Source organism: Procambarus clarkii, chromosome 84 (genome assembly GCF_040958095.1).
Source record: "Procambarus clarkii isolate CNS0578487 chromosome 84, FALCON_Pclarkii_2.0, whole genome shotgun sequence".
Taxonomy (NCBI): domain Eukaryota; kingdom Metazoa; phylum Arthropoda; class Malacostraca; order Decapoda; family Cambaridae; genus Procambarus; species Procambarus clarkii.
Genome location: NC_091233.1, coordinates 10,121,767 through 10,142,886, shown reverse-complemented (window position 1 = coordinate 10,142,886; position 21,120 = coordinate 10,121,767). Strand labels below are relative to the sequence as shown.

The following is a 21,120-nucleotide window of genomic DNA, read 5'->3' as shown; positions in this document are numbered from 1 at the left end:
TTACTAGTCAGCCCGACAGGTACGCCAGTTCATAAAGGATACAATCCGGCGACATAAACAATTATAGACCAATATCTAATCATCCTATATTACTAAAAATATTTGAAAAAAATATTTACAAAAAGCTCTACTCCTACCTCGTAAAATTCAACATACTAAGTCCCTGTCAGTTACCGCTCGCAAAAGAGTACCAATTATGCAATTATTAATATGCTTGATATAATCTACACAGCCCCTTGACAAAAAAATAGTTTCCAATTGGCCTCTTCATTGACCTGAGATAGGACTTTTATACTGTAAACCATAACTACCTCTTACTTAAACTTCACCATTATTGAATCTGAGGCCTAGCCCTGAACTATATTTGATCCTATATTAGTGACTGACACCAATATGTAGTCATCAATGATATAACTTTCCCCACTTTACCATTAACCATAGGAGTGCCACAAAGCAGCATCCTAGGACCTCTCCAATTTCTTATATACATCAATGATCTACCAAATGTCTCTAACATTCTTAAACCTATTCTATTTGCTGATGATACTACCCTCATCTACTTAGACCCCAACCCACACACATTAAATAATGTTGTAAATAATGCATGAAAAACTCATGGATGTCAACTAACAAACTCACACTAAACACAAGAGATAACTTCAGTACCCATATACAACACGTAGCCAAAAAAGTCTCAAAAACGGTAGGGACTACTGCTCGGCTTAGACTCAGTTACAAGTATCTCTGGAAATTCTCATTATCTGCTGATGTAGACCTGATCAAATGTAAACTGTGTCAACAAAATTATTCGCACACCCTCCGTCACTATGTGATGGAGTGCGAAAATATACGTGAATTCAGAGACAATTCTATAACAAATGTTCCAGAGATGTGTAAATATTTCATTCAAAATGATCTGCTACCAGAAATCTTAGCAAAATATCCCCAGTTTGCTAACTGAAGGTAGTAACTGAGTGATTGTAACCTATCCACCGCTGCCCACTGGATGGGGGGTGATGTGCAATACAAACATGTCAATTGTGACACTAGCTCTCCATATATGTCAGTTGCTTAACTTAGAAACTGTACTTGTGGTCGGTGTCGATCGAGCCCATTGTTGATGTAACGATGTGTATGAATTTTGTAACTAGCTCATCAATATTGTAACTTGCTTAGCTAGATAAATTGTGGGGTTCAGTCCCTGAGTCCATTATGTGCCTTTGTAACCCTTTAAACTACCGCCCACAGAATGAGTTTAGGTTGCATAATAAATGAACTAAACTAACTATACTTTCTAAAATCAGATGTAAACATTAACTCACTCCACAAATTCTCTGGTGCCATTTACCTGTACAAAACTTAGGTCCTAAATGCAAATCCTGATCTGAAACTCTTCCTTGACAGATGTAATTGAACCCATAATCATCACCCGAGAAATAAATATTTTTTTTGTTATCCCCAGAGTCAAACTAAATCTGAGTAAACACTCTATGCAAATAATGGGACCTAGTCTATGGAACTCACTCCCCAACGAATTAAAAAGCTGTCCAACCTACGCCTAATTCAAAAGCAAAACCAAAAATACCTAATTTCATCCTCATGGTTTTCTATCTAGTGCATTAAACCCGCACTGTATCTTATCCTACCCTACTCCCCCAATATGGCCTAAGGCATACAACTTCACCATTGTAATCACTGCTATCAATTTACATCATGGCTGTTATGTTGGAGCAGATTTTACTACAATGTACCTCAAAATTTAAATTCAAATTCAAATGTTTATTCAGGTAAAAGGGGATACATAGAAGATGAGTTACAAACATAATGTTGGATTTAAAGACAGAGCTACCAATACCTAAAGAGCTAGCTAGACAATACCTAAAGCCACTAATACACACAGCGTTTTGGGCAAGGTGTGGGAAAAAAACACTTAGACTAAAACTTAATACTAAAGTAGAAAGCATAAATTGTGTCGAAAAAAGAAAAAAAAGGGAGGGGACAAGTTGGTCAACAAACAGTATTGTTTGAAAATAGCAAGACATAGGGTTGACATTAAGGGGTAAGGTAGGTTACATGGAGTGTATTAGATAGTATTTAATTTTTCTCTTAAACTGGTTGAGAGAAGTACAGCCTTCGACATGATTTTGAAGGTCATTCCACATTCTGGGTCCCTTGATTTGTAGAGCAATTTCTAGTTTGGTTGTGGCGCACTCTTATGATATCAAATAGGTATTTGTTTCGGGTGTGGTGCCCATGGGTTCTGTTACAACCTTCTAGGAAGCATTTAAGGTCGGGATTGGCATTACAGTTCAGAGTTTTAAATATATAGAGTAAACTTGAGAGGATGTGCAGTGACTTAATATCTAACATATTCAAAGATTTAAGTAAGGGCACCGAATGCTGTCTGGAACCAGAGTTTGATATCGTTCTAATAGCAGATTTCTGTTGAGTAATTAGAGGACATAGATTATTTTGCATAGTAGAACCCCAAGTATAAATACCATAGTTGAGTTATGGATAGATGAGAGAGTATCAGAGCGTCACCAGGGCAGGGTGAGGTACATAATATCTGATCTTAGAAAGAATGCCAACAGTTTTAGAAACTTTTTTTTTCTATATTTAGAATGTGTCCCTGGAAATTCAACTTGTTATCGATGAGAACACCAAGGAATTTACCATCTACTTGGTTATTAATCTGGATATTGTTTATTCTTAGATTAATTTAATCTGAGGATTTATTACCAAACAAAATATATAAGGTTTTGTCAATGCTCAGGGTGAGTTTGTTAGCAGTTAGCCAAAGATGGACTTTATTTAGTTTAGTATTTACTGTAACATTCAGAGCAAGAGGGTTAGGACTGGAGAAAATGAAGGTTGTGTCATCAGCAAATAAAATTGGTTTGAGGTGTTGAGGGGCATTTGTAAGGTCATTAATGTAGATGAGAAAGAGGAGAGAGCCAAATATGCTGCCCTGTGGAACACCAATGTTGATGGGGTAGGGTGGGAGAAATGGAATTATTCACAGAAACATACTGGAGCCTGTCAGTAAGGTAAAACTGAAGGTATTGGAAGGAGTGAGCTCTGACTCCATAATGATGTCATTTAAGAAAAAGGTTATGGTGGCTGAGTGTCAAAAGCCTTATGATGGTCAACAAATAATCCAACATGGAATTCAGTTTTATCAGGAGCTGCATGTATCAAGTTAATCACACTAACAGCGCATTGTTAGTGCTTTTCTGGGGTCTGAAGCCATATTGGCAAAAGCTAAGTATATTGTGTTTGGCCAGATAAGAGTAAAGCAACTTGTAAATTAACTTTTCAAACATTTTTGACAAGGTTGGCAGAATTTATATAGGTCTGAAATTATTAACATCATTGAAATCACCACATTTATGGACTAGGGTTACTCTCGCTTTTTTTTTAGAATATTCGGAAAGGTTCGGAGTTCAAGTAATTTGTTGTAGAGCAATGCAAAGGCTGAAGTAAGAAATCTAGAGGATCTTTGGTAAATTCGAGTTGGTATCTCAGCAAGGGCAATTGACTTTGTTTTAAAAGAAAGGATTATCTCATTAACATCAGTTGAATTAGCGGGAGTTAGGTACAGAGACTCTGGATAGTTACCCGTAAGGTAGTCCTTAACATTAGGTAGGGAGGATGGGATACATGTGCAAGGGATGTGCCAATAGATGAAAGGAACTGAAAGAAAGGATGAATTCAATGGCCGTGTCAGAGGCTGAAAGCACACCATCGTCATTGGATAGGAGTATTGTTTTTTTATTCAAAACCTGTCCAGTTCGTGAGAGGGGCTTGGTGGGCAGCTGCCGGAGTGTGATGCTCCTTGGGACAGTCCTCTGTCCTTTTGTAGCCTTGTGCTCCTGGTGCTGTCCTCTCTAATTATGCTAGGCAACTTTTCCTTTTCCTTCTGTTTCGTTTTTCTCCCCCCTCTTCTCCTTTCTCATGGTTATCTCCCGCCGACCTTTAGCCTGTTTTGATTCTTCTTTCAGCCTTCTTTTATTTTGACGTCCGGGTGTTTGGGGAGGCATACTCTTGCACCCGTAGAACTGTAGTACCCAATGTCTCGAACGAGGGGGACCCTTTTATTGTCAATCCTCCTTTCGTCACTGAACCCAATCTCAACGGATTGACGGTTCTTAAGATGGCGTTTATAGGGCGTATACTCACGACGCACCCCTGGGGGGCTCCGGCAAGATCAGCAACATGTCTCTTGTTGGGCGTCCTGGCTCTAATTGTGGCTCCATGGTGGGTGTGGGGGCACATTCGTGAATGAAAGTCTTTCCTCGTTTTATGTCAGATAATGTTTCCCTCGTACCTTCTCAGGCTCGTGGGGTTGGCGACCAAGCCCCCGAGTCGGACTGTGTTGGAAGACCAGGCTCTGTAGCCCCCGCTGCATTGGGCCCCGACCTTGCTCCTCCTTTGACTTTCCTGACTACTCCCCTCAGTTCCTCTCCCTCTTCTGAGATAGGGTCGAGTTCCTAGCCCCCAGTGGTGACCACCTCGCCCCCTTGGCATGGCCCCGTCTCTCATTGTGACTACTGTGTCTTTTACCCCCTCCCACTCTGGAGGTTCTCAACGCCGTCCTCGCTACGGCCGCACTCGCACAATCCCTTCCCATACTAATACTTACAACACCTTGTTTGGTCCTGCTACATGGGCTCAATACTTTGATCTCCGCCATCTGGATTCTACTCCTCCTGACGATTTCTCCCTCAATAAACATTCTGTTGATTCAGTAGATGCCTCTGTTACTTTTAACCCCACCAGTTATGGTACACGTGTCGTCGCTGCTCCTTCTCAGGCTGCAGCTACTCGCTTAGCCGCTTTGTCCTACATTGGGGAGACCCCTGTTCGGGTATCCCAAAATGCTTGGTTAAAGGCCAGTGATTGCACTTTTCTCCTCCTACTTCATGTTGTAACTGCTGTTAGGGACCTCAAAGACTGCCATGAGGATATTAAACATATCCTCGAAGCCCAAGGCCATCTGTCCTCCAGGTGGACACGTTTACTCGACCCCCTCGTGGTCGTCGCCGTCAGCCCCTTCGAGTTGTAAAAATTACCTTTGATAGTAGGGCTCTTCCGCCCTCTATTATTCTTGCCAGTGCCAGATGCTCTGTTTCAGGAGTACATTCCCTCTCCTAGACTTTGCAGTAAGTGTTGGAAGTTTGGGCACGGTGTCCTCAAGTGTACAAGTACTGTGTATCAATGCCCCATGTGTGGGGACGATGATCATTCTAAGTCCGAGTGCACTTCTCCCCAGGCTCATTGCTTCAATTGTGGCGAGGCCCACCCTATCTTCTCACGCTCGTGTTTACACTACAAACTCGAGGAAGCCATCCTCAACTTGAAACACTGTGATCGTCAGCCTTTTCCTGAAGTGAGACACCAAGTTCATCTTCTCTTCCCTTTTGCGGGCGTATCCTATGCTCGCGTGTTGCATTCTACCTCTCCTCGTCCTTCCTACCTTCCTCAGTCTCACAACCATTTCCAGGCCTTAGACCCAAACACACCCTCCACCCCCCCCCCCTATTCTTTTGCGTCCTGTCCCGAAAGGTCTCCCTCCTAGTTCTCCATCTGGAGTTTTCTCCCCTTCATACCCAGTCCACCATGTCTCCTATGTCTTCTTTTCCATCTCCCCCACTCTTTCTTCCCAACCCTCCCCCCCAGTCTCTTGACCCTCCACGCCGCCTGTCTGTCCAGGCTGATGTCCATCATCCTCCCAGCAATCTTCGTGTTGTTTGCTCCTGTTCCTCTTCTCTTGCTGAGACCATTGAGTCTGTCGCCCGGTACGTTGTTACTGGAACGCCTGTCTCTTCGAGTCAGAAACGTAAGCTTGGCTCCTCTCCTTCTTCCCCAGCGGGTAAGAAGGCATTGCTTTCTTCCTCGCCCCCTCCCTCTGACTCTATCACTACATCCCCTCCCATTTCAATGGTCGGGCCCCCTGTACCAGATATGGAGGTTTCTTTCGCCACCGATTCCCTCTCGGTTGCTGCCCTTGGTGAGGTGCTCTCCCTTATTTCTACCCCCCCCCCCCCCTCCTCCTGCTGTCCTTGACTACCCCTTTCAGTTGTCTCCTCCTCCTCTGGACCCCGTCAATCCACCTCTGGTCTGTCCTCCCACTCCCTTCCCTCCATCCTTACTCAGTTTACCCATGCCCCCTAACCCTGATTTTGCTGACCCTGCTCCTGATCCTGACCCTGATCCTGAAATTCTTTAATAAACAGAATAAACAGTGTTCTTCTTTACCTTTGTTTCCTTATTGTTCTCTGTTACTGTCCTTTCTCTTTGATAATGTCTATTCTTCAGTTGAATATTCGTGGATTTTATGCCAACTTCCATGAACTCAGACTTCTAATTACACAGTTTCACCACTTTGTGTTTGTCTCCAGGAACCAAAGCATGGTGCTCGTCCTGGTCACTTCCGTGATTATTCCTTTCTTTTTCCCTCCCCCCCCCCCCCACACCCCAGCTTTTGCTGGGGCCCATAACTCTACTGCTCTCTTAATTTCTTCTGATATTCCCTTTGTCCCCTCCCCCCTCCTTCTTCCATCACTTATCAATTGTTCTGCTGGCCGGGTTTTTGTGGGTTAATGGTATACAGTCTGTTCCATTTATCTTCCCCCTAATGTCCCGCTTTCCCTTCCTGATCTTAAGCACCTCCTGGACTCCTTGCCAAAGCTGGTGCTCCTTTTGGGTGATTTCAACTGTCGACATAGCCTCTGGGGTGATGTTCTGACAAACACCAGAGACCGCCTTCTTGAACTGTTCCTCCTTGCTTCTTCCCTATCTCTTCTGAATTCTGGTGAGCCCACTCATGTGTACTCTCGGACTTGCACCCTTTCCTGTTTTGATCTTCCTCTTTGCTCGTCGTCCCTTTACTTAGATTTCACGTGGGGGTTCTTGATGACCTCCATAACAGTGATCATTTCCCCATCCTCGTTTCCTTTTTCTCTTTCCACCCTCCCCTCTCCTTCCCTAGGTGGCAGTTTGCCAAGGCTGACTGGAACCTATTCATCCTCCATGCTGCTCTCTCTGACCGCTCCTCTCTGCCTCTTTCACTCGCCCTCCTCCTTTTTCATAACACCATCTTCGACGATGCCCTCCGCTCTATTCCTCACTCTACCTCCCGAGGCATGCGCAAGTGCATTCTCTGGTGGAATGCGGACTGTGCTCTGGCTGTCCGCTCTAAGCATGCAGCCTGGAAGAAACACCGACGCCGGCACATGGCTGATTCTTTTGTTTTGTTTCGGAAGGCAAGTGCGATGGCCCATAGGACCATCCATACAGCTAAACGTGAGAGTTAGAAATCTTATGTTTCCGCCATTATGTCCGATACTCCTCTGCCGCAGATCTGGAAGAAGATCCATAAGATTGTGGGTAAGTTCGTTCCCAATGTCTCGCCGGTTCTCCACCTCCGTGGTAATCTTGTGGCGGACCCAGTGCACGTCGCAACCTAACTGGGTTCCCACTTTTCTACTATTAGCTCTGGTTCTCATCTTCGTCAATCCTTCCTTCTTTGTAAGCCTGTTCTTGAATCTCATCCCTTAGATTTCCACACTCATCTCCGTTTTCCTTATAGCGATCCTATCTCTCTTTCTGAACTTCAGTTTGCCCTGGCCCTCTGCGGATCTATGGCAGCAGGCTCGGATGACATTCAATATGAGATGCTTTACTATCTCCCTCCGTATACATCTCAGTGTTTACTGAGTCTGTATAACCAGGTCTGGGAGTCGTCATCAGTTCCTGAGGACTGGCTCGATGCCGTTATACTCCCTATTCGGAAACCAGGGTCTCTCGGTACTTCCCCTATGGACTTCCGCCCTATTGCCCTCATGAGTTGTGTCTGCAAACTCTTTGAGCATATGGTAAATATTTGTCTGATGTGGTTCTTGGAACACCATCGCCACCTCTCTCCTTCTCAATTTGGTTTTCGCAAGAGCTGCAGCACGACTGATGTCCTGGTGAACTTGGAGGTCTATATACGTACTGCTTTTGCTGCGAAGACCTCCATTGTTGCTGTCCAATTTGACCTGGAAAAGACTTATGGCATGGCATGGAGATACCATATTCTGTCCCAACTTCGTTCTTTTGGCCTTCGTGGTAATCTCCCTCTCTTCCTCCAAAGCTTCCTCTCTCATCGTTCCTTTAGAGTCAGGCTTGGTGCCACACTCTCTCTGCCTCTCTTCGGCAGTACGAAGGTGTGCCCCAAGGTAGTATTCTGAGCACTACTCTTTTTCTGGTTGCCCTCAATGGTCTTCTTTCCTCCCTCCCTTCTGGTATCTTCTCCGCTCTTTATGTTGATGATCTTATTCTTTGCCGTCGAGGTGATGATTCGCCTCTCCTTCAACGGCGGCTTCAACTTGCGATTGATGCCGTGTCATCTTGTGCCACCAATCATGGCTTCAAGTTCTCTCCAACCAAAATTTGTGCTATGACTTTAACTCGGAAGCGGGTCGTTCTTTGTCTCTCTTTGTCGCTTTATGGTCATCTCCTTGTGTACAAAGATTCCACGAAGCTTTTAGGATTATTCTTTGACACTCGTTTGTCCTGGTCGCCCCATATCTCTTACCTCCGAGTTGAATGCTCTAAGGCCCTTAACCTCCTTAAGGTTTTGTCCCATACTTCTTTGGGTAGGGATAGGTGCACGCTCATCTATTTGCATTCCTCTCTCGTCCTGTCTAAACTCGATTGTGGTTTCCCTTCATAATGTTCTGCTTCTCCTTCTACTCTTCACCGTCTTGATCCTTTGCACCATACTGGGTTGTGCCTCGGCTCTGGCTCTGGTGCCTTTCATTCCACTCCTACTCTCAGTTTGTACGTTGACACTGGCTTCCTCTCTCTCCAATAATAATAATATTACTATTATCGCTACTGTCATCGCTATTTTGCGCGGTCCTTACAACATCCTCACTCTCGCCTCTGTCGTGCTTTGACTTTTACCCCTCCTGTGGTTCATGTTCCTCTTCACCACTTTCCTCTTTTTGTCCGTTTGTCTCGCTTACAAGAGTCTCTTTTGGTTCGTCTTACTAATGTTTCTCCTCGTATTGGTCCATCCTTGCCCCCGTGGAGGGTCCCCTTTCCCAAATTTTGTACTTCCCTGACCTGCATCACTAAAGCTTTTACCCCTCCTACGGTCCTGAAATGCCTTTTCCTTGAACACTTTTCTTCACACGACCACTCCGTTTCCCTCTTCACCGATGGGTCTAAGTCTGCTGACGGTGTGGGCTACTCTGTTGTTTTTCCTGACCATACTTATATGTGTCGCCTCCCTCTAGAGACTAGTATCTTCACAGCAGAACTTAATGCTATTCTCTATGCTCTTCGTCTCCTGCTTTCTTGTTGTCAATCCTCCTTTGTGGTGGTAGTTGGCTCTCGTAGTACCCTCATGGCTTTAGGGTCCTTTAATCCGGTGCACCCGGTGGTCATTGAGATTCAACATTGGCTGTTTCTGATCTCCAGTAAATTTAAGTCGGTAGACTTTTGCTGGGTTCCCAGCCATGTTGGCGTCTCTTTAAATGTGCATGCGGATGCTGCCGCTAAGGAAGCTATCCGTACTTGTCTCATCTCCCATAAAGGTATTCCGTATTCCGACTTTTACCCAGTTATTCATTCCTCCATCCTTGCCCATTGGAAGGGTTGCTGGTCTTCTGTTATTGGTAACAAACTGCGTACTCTTAAGGGTCGTGTGTCCCTGTGGCCTTCTTCCTACCACCATAACCGGCGGTGGGAAACGGCTCTGACTAGGTTACGTATTGTCCATACACGTTTAACGCACATTCACTTAATGGAGTGCCGCCCTGCTCCTTATTGTCCAAATTTCATTGTTCCTCTTACAGTCATACACATTCTTGTTGAATGTCCTGACTTCCAGAACGAGCGTTTGTCTTGCTTTCCGACCGTCCCTCGTGATCAATTGTCCCTCGATAGAATCCTTGGTGAATTTGATACTTTTGATATCATTCACCTTATGAGCTTCTGTTTTTGTATTGGCATCCTTGGTAATATTTAACGTCCTTTGATTACTGATCACACATTTGGTGGTGCTACATAGCCTTCCCGGTTTGGTGCCTTCTTTTGATATTTATATACTTACTTTTTATTCAAAATCTTTTTTGATCCTAATATTTGGAAAATAGCACTCCATGTTTTCTAAATGTTACCCTTAATTTGGTTCAATTTATTTTCATAGTATTTTATTTAGCTCTCCGAATTATTTTAGACAGCACTGATGAGTAAATCTTTGAAACTTCTATGGAGACAACTCCTAACCTATACTGATTCTCATGGTCATGTTTTTTTATTAATAGATTTAAGTATACCATTTGTATGCCATGGATTGCTTAACCTTTTAGTTGTGACTTGTTTCGTTAGCATTGGATAGTGGAGGCTTAGATTTTTCTGAAAAAATGTTTGCACTGTTAGGTTGATGTTCACTATGTTACCTAATTCAGTCTCCCAGTTGATATTAGCAGCAGCAACAATAAAGTTTCTTATATAAGTTTCATTGTGCAGCCTAAAGCTTATCTTCCTTGTATCTAGAGGTGGTTTATTAATGTTGGTTAGGAGAAACATGGGGTAATGGTCTGTAGTCCTGTTAGTGTTTATCCCTGAATTAAGTGGAGAGATTATGTTAGTCCAGATGTGGTCAAGCGCAGAGGGAGTCGTATCAGTGATTCTAGTAGGTCTAGTGATTAAGGGTATGAGGAAGTAGAAATTCATACAGTTGAGGAAATTAGCATCATGAGGGTTATCAGCCTCACAGAGGTCATTATTAAAATCACCCGAAATTATTAGTTGGTTTTTGTTAAGTCTGTTCTCTAGTATTAGATTTCTAAAGTTAGAGTTGAATTCATACACATCAGTGTCAGGAATTCTGTAGACTGCTCCCACAGTCAGGACAGCCTCGGCACCCTTGACTCTGAAACGGGCAAAGATATAATCTTCACAAGAGTCTCTAGTTCTAATTACTTTTAAGCATGTCAGTTCTTGGTGGTAGTAAAGAGCACTACCACCACCTCTCTGAATTGGTCGACAGTTGTGAATTCCTGAGTAGTTTGGTATATTAAAGTGTTGTGTAGCATCCTCTTTTAACAACGTTTCAGTAAGTATAACAAAGGAGAATGTTATATCTCCTTTGTTATATCAAAGTGTTTGCTTAGAGATCTTACATTCAAGTTAATTACAGAAACATTGTAATTATGTGTTAATAAATTGTTTACATCATGTGCTGAATAATACCTGTAATTTTGATCATTAAAGTGATGATTGGCATAGACACTAGATAAGAGGTTTAGTTCTAGGACTATACAAGTCTGCATAAGAGGGTTGTTTGATGGTAAAAAAAAAGCCAAAAAAGGCAATTATAAAAAAGCTCTAGATATAAAAAATATACAAACTATACAAAAATGAGGTAGCTTGCTTTCAGGTACACTGAAAGTAATAATTTGCACTAGGAGACACAGGCAAAGCCAGGGGTACAATGGAGCAAGGGAGTATGGAGAGGCTAGGACACCAAGGTAACAAGGAAACCTAGGTTACCTAGCCTGCACTTGGTGACAATGAGGGTTAATTAAGATGAGGCTTTGATATGGTTTATCAGGTGAGACAAAGTACATTGGGTCATGAATTCATTGAGGTTATCCTCATTTGCACTTGTAAATATTTTACCTGTAGATGTTTTCCTCACTTATATCATTCCATCTCTCGCAAAGCATTGATGGATCACATCTTGGTTTTGATTCCGGATTTGTCGCAGGCGGCAGAAGAGTTCCTGTCTTTTTCTAGTCAAGCACTCGTTGATGTAAATCCCCCTTTTAGAAAATACAGCAGCCTGGACAATCAGATTTTAGGGACTGGGTAGTTAGTTTGCGGCAAATTTTTCTTTGGGTTAATCTTGCTAGATTCTTTTTGCCTATTCTGTAGGCAGCAATTATGTCTGTTTTGCTGACCTCAATGTGCAGTTGGTCTTTTATGATAGCATGTACTATGGCGATATCCTTCTCACCTTCACTTTCCACTGGGATGTCTGAAGATGATATAATAACAGAGTCCAGCAACTTTTGCTGGTCTTGTTCATCCTGGGACACAGAATGTTGGGCGATTAAAGTACTGATACATTCATTTTGTTGAGAGCTTCCTCTTGTTTTTGTATCTATTAATAATCCTCATATTATGCTACAATGCACTTGTTTATAACCCTCAAATTTTACTATAATGTACCTATTAATTTTTTTTCAATGTACTGGTTAAGTCTTCAATTTTTGCTACAAATTACCTACTTAAAATTATCTGTTAGATCAAGGAACTGCTCGAAACACTATGCGTGTTAGTGACTTTACAACAATGTAAAAAATCAATGCTATGTACTCTCATAAACCAAATTTACCTTCTTGTATATATATAGATAAATATGTAAATTAGTTAAATATATTTTACGTACCTTCCAGGTATAACATTCTTTTTCCAAGACTACATGCGAATAAATAATGGGAATCTTTGTCGTGTTGTGGACGTCCAAAACATATCCCTGCCACTCCAGGATGACATCCGCTGGGATTGCCCTTTCTTCCCAATTGACATCATCGGCCACACCCTAAGTCTAACTGTGTTGGATGAGCGGGGACGAGGTGGTCTCTACACCTTCCTTGTGCCCAATGGAACACATGTTGGTGAGTTTAACTAAGTACTGCTTGTAACACTTTTAATAATCCGGAAGTTATTACTCTCGCTTCATTAAATTACATGGAAGGCGACCGTATATATCTAGCAACACTCATCTTTTGTTGCAGTTATATTTTTTTATAATAATAATAAAAGTAATAATAATGATAATAATATGTTTACACAAGGAAATCGCAATACTTTTATATATATTAATGAAAAATCAATTGGAGCAATGTGGGAATTCGAACCAGTGACCTGGGTATTCTCACTTTGCTTCAACTGAAATTTCTCAATAATATTATTATTATTACTGTGATATTATTGTTATTTTTTCAATTGTGTCCATATAAAGGTTAACATACCTTATTTTTGTATCCATTACTACCACGTCCTTGTTTTCATAACTAATTTTATAGTCCAGGTAGTCTTCAACTCTACATAAATGCTACCACAAATACTTAATAATATCAAAAAATGCAAGATCTTACATGGCTCAAGACCCAGACATGAGTATGACAGGAACAACATGACAATCATTAACATATTAAAGAGAGCAGCTTCTATTGCCTTCAGGACGGAATCTAAACTGTTAACCATAGGTGACTTCAACAATAGAAAGATAGACTTGGAAAATGGAGAACCACATTTTGGTTAGGAGTAATGCTTTTTACTCCTTTACGGATTATTTCTTTCATTATTCTTTCCTCTTTTATATGTTCACCAAAACATAAACCTGATAATATTCTACAAAACCAAGAAGACTTCCGAACTCCTTATCAAAAACAGCCCGAAGCCGACGGAGAACCCTCTACAGCAGTCAAACGTTGTATACATGTACACTTGCCCCCACGAAGGATGTAACCTTCAATCTAAGTACATAGGTATGACGTCGACCAAGGTGACGAGGCGTTTGACATGCCATCTTCAATCCGGTGCCCCTAGGAATCACATGAGACAAGCCCATGACATCACCCTAACAAGAGAAATGTTGAACAAAAATACCTGTATAATAGACAAAACCCAAGATGCAAGAAGATTACAAATTCTTGAAGCAATTCACATAAGAATAGAACAACCTAACATGAACATCCAAATCACGGAACTATTTACTCTACCCACCATGAGAGTAAGGACAAGACCAGAACATAACGATGCCAACACAGAAGACAATGTTCAACATAACAGGCCAATCACACTTGATTAATCTTTGTATCTAGATAGAAGCTGCCTCGTATGGGCCAATAAGCCTTCTGCAGTTACCTCTATTCTTATGTTTCACCCCACATTTATCCCTTATGTATCCCCCCATGTTTTCACCTTTATTATCTGATCACCTGATCCAGTGCAAATATAAAATAAACCAGCCCTGTAAAATCTCTTCACTTGAGAATGAACCATGGACGTTCGAAACGTTGTGCAAATTGGATAAATAAGTGTAATACATTCTATAGTAATTCACTTCTTTTTTTCACCTTAAAATTACGAAAATGAGTTTTGGAGAACTCCTATTTCAGCTAAGCCCTGATGCTAAGAAAATAGTTAGAGGGATAGAAGCCCTAAACCAGAAAATAATAAATATATATATATATATATATATATTCGCATATAGTCCTGGGGACCATTCAGGCTTGTTCGCATATATATATATATATATATATATATATATATATATATATATATATATATATATATATATATATATACATTAGTATATTTTGATAGCAGTCTTTCCTATAGACATATATCATTAAATATGACCGAAAAAGTAAGATTAATAATTCTAACACGAATTTTCTCGATCTTTCTTATGTTACCTTTCACTGTTGACGGTAATTGAAAAATCAATTCTCCAAAATTCATTTTTATTTCTAGTCTGACTCGACACTTGAGCGCGTTTCGTAAAACTTATTACATTTTCAAAGACTTTAGTTTACACACACACAACTATAACTGAATAGAGCTTAAACATCTTCGATTTTTTATACCTGCATTTGGGTGAGGTGATATGTTACAACAGTTTTGGATGAGGTGAAAACAAACTTTCAACACAAGACAGAACACGAAACAATGGGTATTGATTGGAAGTAATTGCAGAGGGCCTATTGGCCCATATTTCTTGATGCTTCTATATTGGAGCGGAGTCTTGAAGTGGGTAGAATATAGTTGTGTATTAATTGGCTGTTGATTGCTGGTGTCGACTTCTTAATGTGTAGTGCCTCGCAGATATCTAGCCGCCTGCTATCGCTGTATCTATCGATGATTTCCGTGTTTTTTGTTAAGACTTCTCTGGTGATGGTCTGGTTGTGGGAAGAGATTATATGTTCCTTAATGGAGCCCTGTTGCTTATGCATCGTTAAACGCCTGGAAAGAGATGTTGTTGTCTTGCCTATATACTGAATTCTTTGAGGCTTACAGTCCCCAAGTGGGCATTTGAAGGCATAGACGACATTGGTCTCTTTTAAAGCGTTCTGCTTTGTGTCTGGAGAGTTTCTCATGAGTAGGCTGGGCGTTTTTTTGGTTTTATAGTAAATCGTCAATTGTATCTTTTGATTTTTGTCTGTAGGGATAACGTTTCTATTAACAATATCTTTCAGGACCCTTTCCTCTGTTTTATGAGCTGTGGAAAAGAAGTTCCTGTAAAATAGTCTAATAGGGGGTACAGGTGTTGTGTTAGTTGTCTCTTCAAAGGTTGCATGGCGTTTCACCTTCCTTCTTATGATGTCTTCAACGAAACCATTGGAGAAGCCGTTGTTGACTAGGACCTGCCTTACCCTACAGAGTTCTTCATCGACTTGCTTCCATCCTGAGCTGTGGCTGAGAGCACGGTCGACATAAGCGTTAACGACACTCCTCTTGTACCTGTCTGGGCAATCACTGTTGGCATTGAGGCACATTCCTATGTTTGTTTCCTTAGTGTAGACTGCAGTGTAGAAACCTCCGCTCCTTTCCATGACTGTTACATCTAGAAAGGGCAGCTTCCGACCCTTCTCCATCTCGTAAGTGAAACGCAACACAGAATTCTGCTCAAATGCCTCCTTCAGCTTCTGCAGATGTCTGACATCAGGTACCTGTGTAAAAGTGTCATCAACATACCTGCAGTATATGGCCGGTTTCAAGTTCATGTCGACTAAGACCTTTTGTTCGATGGTACCCATGTAGAAGATCGCAAACAGGACACCTAGGGAAGAACCCATGGCGACCCCATCTACTTGCTTATACATGTGCCCATCCGGGCTCAAGAAGGGTGCCTCTTTAGTACAAGCTTCGAGTAGTTTCCTTAGAATGTTTTCTGGTATGTCAAGAGGAGTACAGGCCGGATCATGATACACTCTGTCCGCTATCATCCCGATTGTTTCATCCACAGGTACGTTGGTAAACAGTGATCTACGTCCAACGAGGCTCTTATCCCTGTGGCCCGTGTTCCCCGCAGTAAGTCAACAAATTCCTTTGGAGATTTCAGGCTGAAGGTGCAAGGGACATAAGGAGGCAGCAAGCCGTTGAGTCGCTTCGCCAGGCTGTACGTGGGTGTGGGTATCTGGCTAATGATTGGCCGAAGTGGGTTTCCAGGCTTGTGTCTTGACATTTCCATACGCGTATCCAGGCTTATATTCCCCAATAATCTTTGGCAGGTGGAGTCCGGATTTCTTGGCGTTCACAGTTTTGATCAATTTGTTGACCTTTGCCTTCAATTCGGCTGTAGTGTCCTTCGTTACCCTTTGGAATTTATGTTGGTCAGAGAGAATGAGAATGAACATAAGAACATAAGAACATAAGAACAAAGGTAACTGCAGAAGGCCTATTGGCCCATACGAGGCAGCTCCTATCTATAACCACCCAATCCCACTCATATACATGTCCAACCCGCACTTGAAACAATCGAGGGACCCCACCTCCACCACGTTACGTGGTAATTGGTTCCACAATTCAACAACCCTGTTACCGAACCAGTATTTACCCAAGTCTTTCCTAAATCTAAACTTATCCAATATATACCCATTGTTTCGTGTTCTGTCTTGAGTTGATACTTTTAATACCCTATTAATATCCCATTTGTTATGTCCATTCATCCACTTGTAAACTTCTATCATGTCACCTCTAACTCTTCGTCTTTCCAGTGAATGCAATTTAAGCTTTATTAATCTTTATTAATCTTTCTTCATATGAAAGACTTCTAATTTGGGGAATTAACTTTGTCGTCCTATGCTGGACACATTCAAGTGAATTTATATCCATTCTAGAGTACGGCGACCAAAACTGAACTGCATAATCTAAATGGGGCCTAACGAGAGCAAGATATAGCTGAAGAACCACACCAGGTGTCTTGTTACTAACACTTCGATTAATAAATCCCAGTGTCCAATTTGTCTTATTACGAACATTCATGCATTGATCCTTTTGTTTTAAATTCTTACTAATCATAACTCCCAAATCCCTTTCGCAATCCGACTTCGCAATCTCAACACCATCTAGCTCGTATCTTGTAACTCTATCATCATTACCCAGCCTCAAAACTCTACATTTATCAGCATGGAACCCATGGTGACCCATTGGAGAACCCATGGGTCGCCATGGGAGAACCCATGGGTCGCCATGGGTTCTCCCCTAGGTGTCCTGTTTGCGAACTTCTACATGGGTACCATCGAACGAAAGGTCTTAGTCGACATGAACTTGAAACCGGCCATATACTGCAGGTATGTTGACGACATTTTTACACAGGTACCTGATGTCAGACATCTGCAGAAGTTGAAGGAGGCATTTGAGTGGAATTCTGTGTTGCGTTTCACTTACGAGATGGAGAAGGATGGGAAGCTGCCCTTTCTAGATGTAACATTCATGGAAAGGAGCGGAAGTTTCCACACTGCAGTCTACACTAAGGAAACAAACATAGGAATGTGCCTCAATGCCAACAGTGACTGCCTAGACAGGTACAAGATCACAATCGACTTGAGAATGGTCCAGGACGGACCGAAACGTCGTCGTCCCTTCAACTTCTAGTGTGTGATCTGGTCAACATACTTCAGCCACGTTATTGTGACTCATCGTCTGCACAGGTACAAGAGGAGTGTCGTTAACGCTTATGTCGACCGTGCTCTCAGCCACAGCTCAGGATGGAAGCAAGTCGATGAAGAACTCTGTAGGGTAAGGCAGGTCCTAGTCAACAATGGCTTCTCCAATGGTTTCGTTGAAGACATCATAAGAAGGAAGGTGAAACGCCATGCAACCTCTGAAGAGACAACTAACACAACACCTATACCCCCTATTAGACTATTTTACAGGAACTTCTTTTCCACAGCTCATAAAACAGAGGAAAGGGTCCTGAAAGATATTGTTAAGAGAAACGTTATCCCTACAGACAAAAATCAGAAGATACAATTGACGATCTACTATAAAACCAAGAAAACGGCCAACCTACTCATGAGAAACTCTCCAGACACAAAGCAGAACGCTTTAAAAGAGACCAATGTCGTCTATACCTTCAAATGCTCACTTGGGGACTGCAAGCCTCAAAGAATTCAATATATAGGCAAGACAACAACATCTCTTTCCAGGCGATTAACGATGCATAAGCAACAGGGCTCCATTAAGGAACATATAATCTCTTCCCATAACCAGACCATCACCACAGAAGTCTTAACAAAAAACACGGAAATCATCGATAGATACAGCGATAGCAGGCGGCTAGATATCTGCGAGGCACTACACATTAGGAAGTCGACACCAGCAATCAACAGCCAATTAATGCACAACTATATTCTACCCACTTCAAGACTCCGCACCAATATACTCCGCATCAAGAAATATGGGCCAATAGGCCCTTTGCAGTTATTTCCATTCTTCCCTTTAACTTACAAAATATTATACCCATTGTTTCTTGTTCTGTCTTGTGTTGAAAGTTTGCTTTCACCTCATCCAAAACTGTTGTAACATATCACCTCACCCAAATGCAGGTCTAAAAAATCGAAGATGTGTAAGCTCTGTTCAGTTATAGTTGTGTTTGTGAAAACTAAAGTCTTTGAAAATGTAATAAGTTTTACGAAACGCGCTCAAGTGTCGCGTCAGACTAGAAATAAAAATGAATTTTGGAGAATTGATTTTTCAGTTACCATCAACAGTGAAGAAAAATATAAGAAACATTGAGAAAATTCGTGTTAGAATTATTAATCTTACTTTTTCGGTCATATTTAGTAATATATATATATATACATATATATATATATACATATATATATATATATATATATATATATATATATATATATATATATATATATATATATATATATATATATATATATATGTCGTACCTAGTAGCCAGAACGCACTTCTCAGCCTACTATGCAAGGCCCAATTTGCCTAATAAGCCAAGTTTTCATGAATTAATTGTTTTTCGACTACCTAACCTACCTAACCTAACCTAGCCTAACTTTTTCGGCTACCTAACCTAACCTAACCTGTAAAGATAGGTTAGGTTAGGTAGGATTGGTTAGGTTCGGTCATATATCTACGTTAATTTTAACTCCAATAAAAAACAATTGACCTCATACATAATGAAATGGGTAGCTTTATCATTTCATAAGAAAAAAATTAGAGAAAATATGTTAATTCAGGAAAACTTGGCTTATTAGGCAAATCGGGCCTTGCATAGTAGGCTGAGAAGTGCGTTCTGGCTACTAGGTACGACATATATATATATATATATATATATATATATATATATATATATATATATATATATATATATATATATATATATATATATATATATATATACATATATATATGTCGTACCTAGTAGCCAGAACGCACTTTTCAGCCTACTATGCAAGGGCTAATTTGCCTAATAAGCCAAATTTTCATGAATAATTATATTTTCTCAAATTTTTTTCTTATGAAGTGATAAAGCTACCCATTTCATTATGCATGAGGTCAATTTTTTTTTATTGGAGTTAAAATTAACGTAGATATATGACCGAACCTAACCAACCCTACCTAACCTAACCTAACCTATCTTTATAGGTTAGGCTAGGTTAGGTAGCCAAAAAAGTTAGGTTAGGTTAGGTTAGGTAGGTTAGGTAGTCGAAAAACAATTATTTCAAGAAAACCTGGCTTATTAGGCAAATCGGGCCTTGCATAGTAGGCTGAGAAGTGCGTTCTGGCTACTAGGTACGACATATATATATATATATATATATATATATATATATATATATATATATATATATATATATATATATATATATATATGTCGTACCTAGTAGCCAGAACGCACTTCTCAGCCTACTATGCAAGGCCAAATTTGCCTTGTAAGCCAAGTTTTCCTGAATTAATATATTTTCTCTAATTTTTTTCTTATGAAATGATAAACCTACCCATTTCATTATGTATGAGGTCAATTTTTTTTTATTGGAGTTAAAATTAACGTAGATATATGACCGAACCTAACCAACCCTACCTAACCTAACCTAACCTATCTTTATAGGTTAGGTTAGGTTAGGTAGCCGAAAAAGTTAGGTTAGGTAGGTTAGGTAGTCAAAAACAATTATTTAATGAAAACTTGGCTTATTAGGCAAATCTGGACTTGCATAGTAAGCTGAGAAGTGCGTTCTGGCTACTAGGTACGACATACATATATATATATATATATATATATATATATATATATATATATATATATATATATATATATATATATATATATATATAACTGAAAACTCACACCCCAGAAGTGACTCGAACCCATACTCCCAGGAGCCACGCAACTGGTATGTACAAGACGCCTTAATCCACTTGACCATCACGACCGGACATAATGAGGTGATAGCCGAGGCTATTTGAACCACCCCACCGCCGGCACTCGGATAGTAATCTTGGGCATAGCATTTTACCAAATCACCTCATTCTTTGGGGCACACGTGAGGAACACAAATGCGAACAAGCCTGAATGGTCCCCAGGACAATATGCTACTGAAAACTCACACCCCAGAAGTGACTCGAACCCATACTCCCAGGAGCCACGCAACTGGTATGTACAAGACGCCTTAATCCACTTGACCATCACGACCGGACATAATGAGGTGATAGCCGAGGCTATTTGAACCACCCCACCGCCGGCAAATCACCTCAAATCAGAATGAGGTGATTTGGTAAAATGCTATGCCCAAGATTACTATCCGAGTGCCGGCGGTGGGGTGGTTCAAATAGCCTCGGCTATCACCTCATTATGTCCGGTCGTGATGGTCAAGTGGATTAAGGCGTCTTGTACATACCAGTTGCGTGGCTCCTGGGAGTATGGGTTCGAGTCACTTCTGGGGTGTGAGTTTTCAGTTGCATATTGTCCTGGGGACCATTCAGGCTTGTTCGCATTTGTGTTCCTCACGTGTGCCCCAAAGAATGAGGTGATTTGGTAAAATGCTATGCCCAAGATTACTATCCGAGTGCCGG

General features: G+C 41.1%; 1 protein-coding gene across 2 annotated transcripts in view; it reads left to right on the top strand.

The window, feature by feature from the left end:
* Nucleotides 1-21,120, top strand: part of LOC123753846 (uncharacterized) — a 123,914-nt gene that overhangs the window by 52,712 nt on the left and 50,082 nt on the right. For both annotated transcript variants that reach the window (XM_069316542.1, XM_069316541.1), the window contains exon 4: nt 12,462-12,683. In XM_069316542.1, coding sequence (XP_069172643.1) covers nt 12,462-12,683 — 222 coding nt within the window. The remainder of the gene's footprint in view (nt 1-12,461; nt 12,684-21,120) is intronic.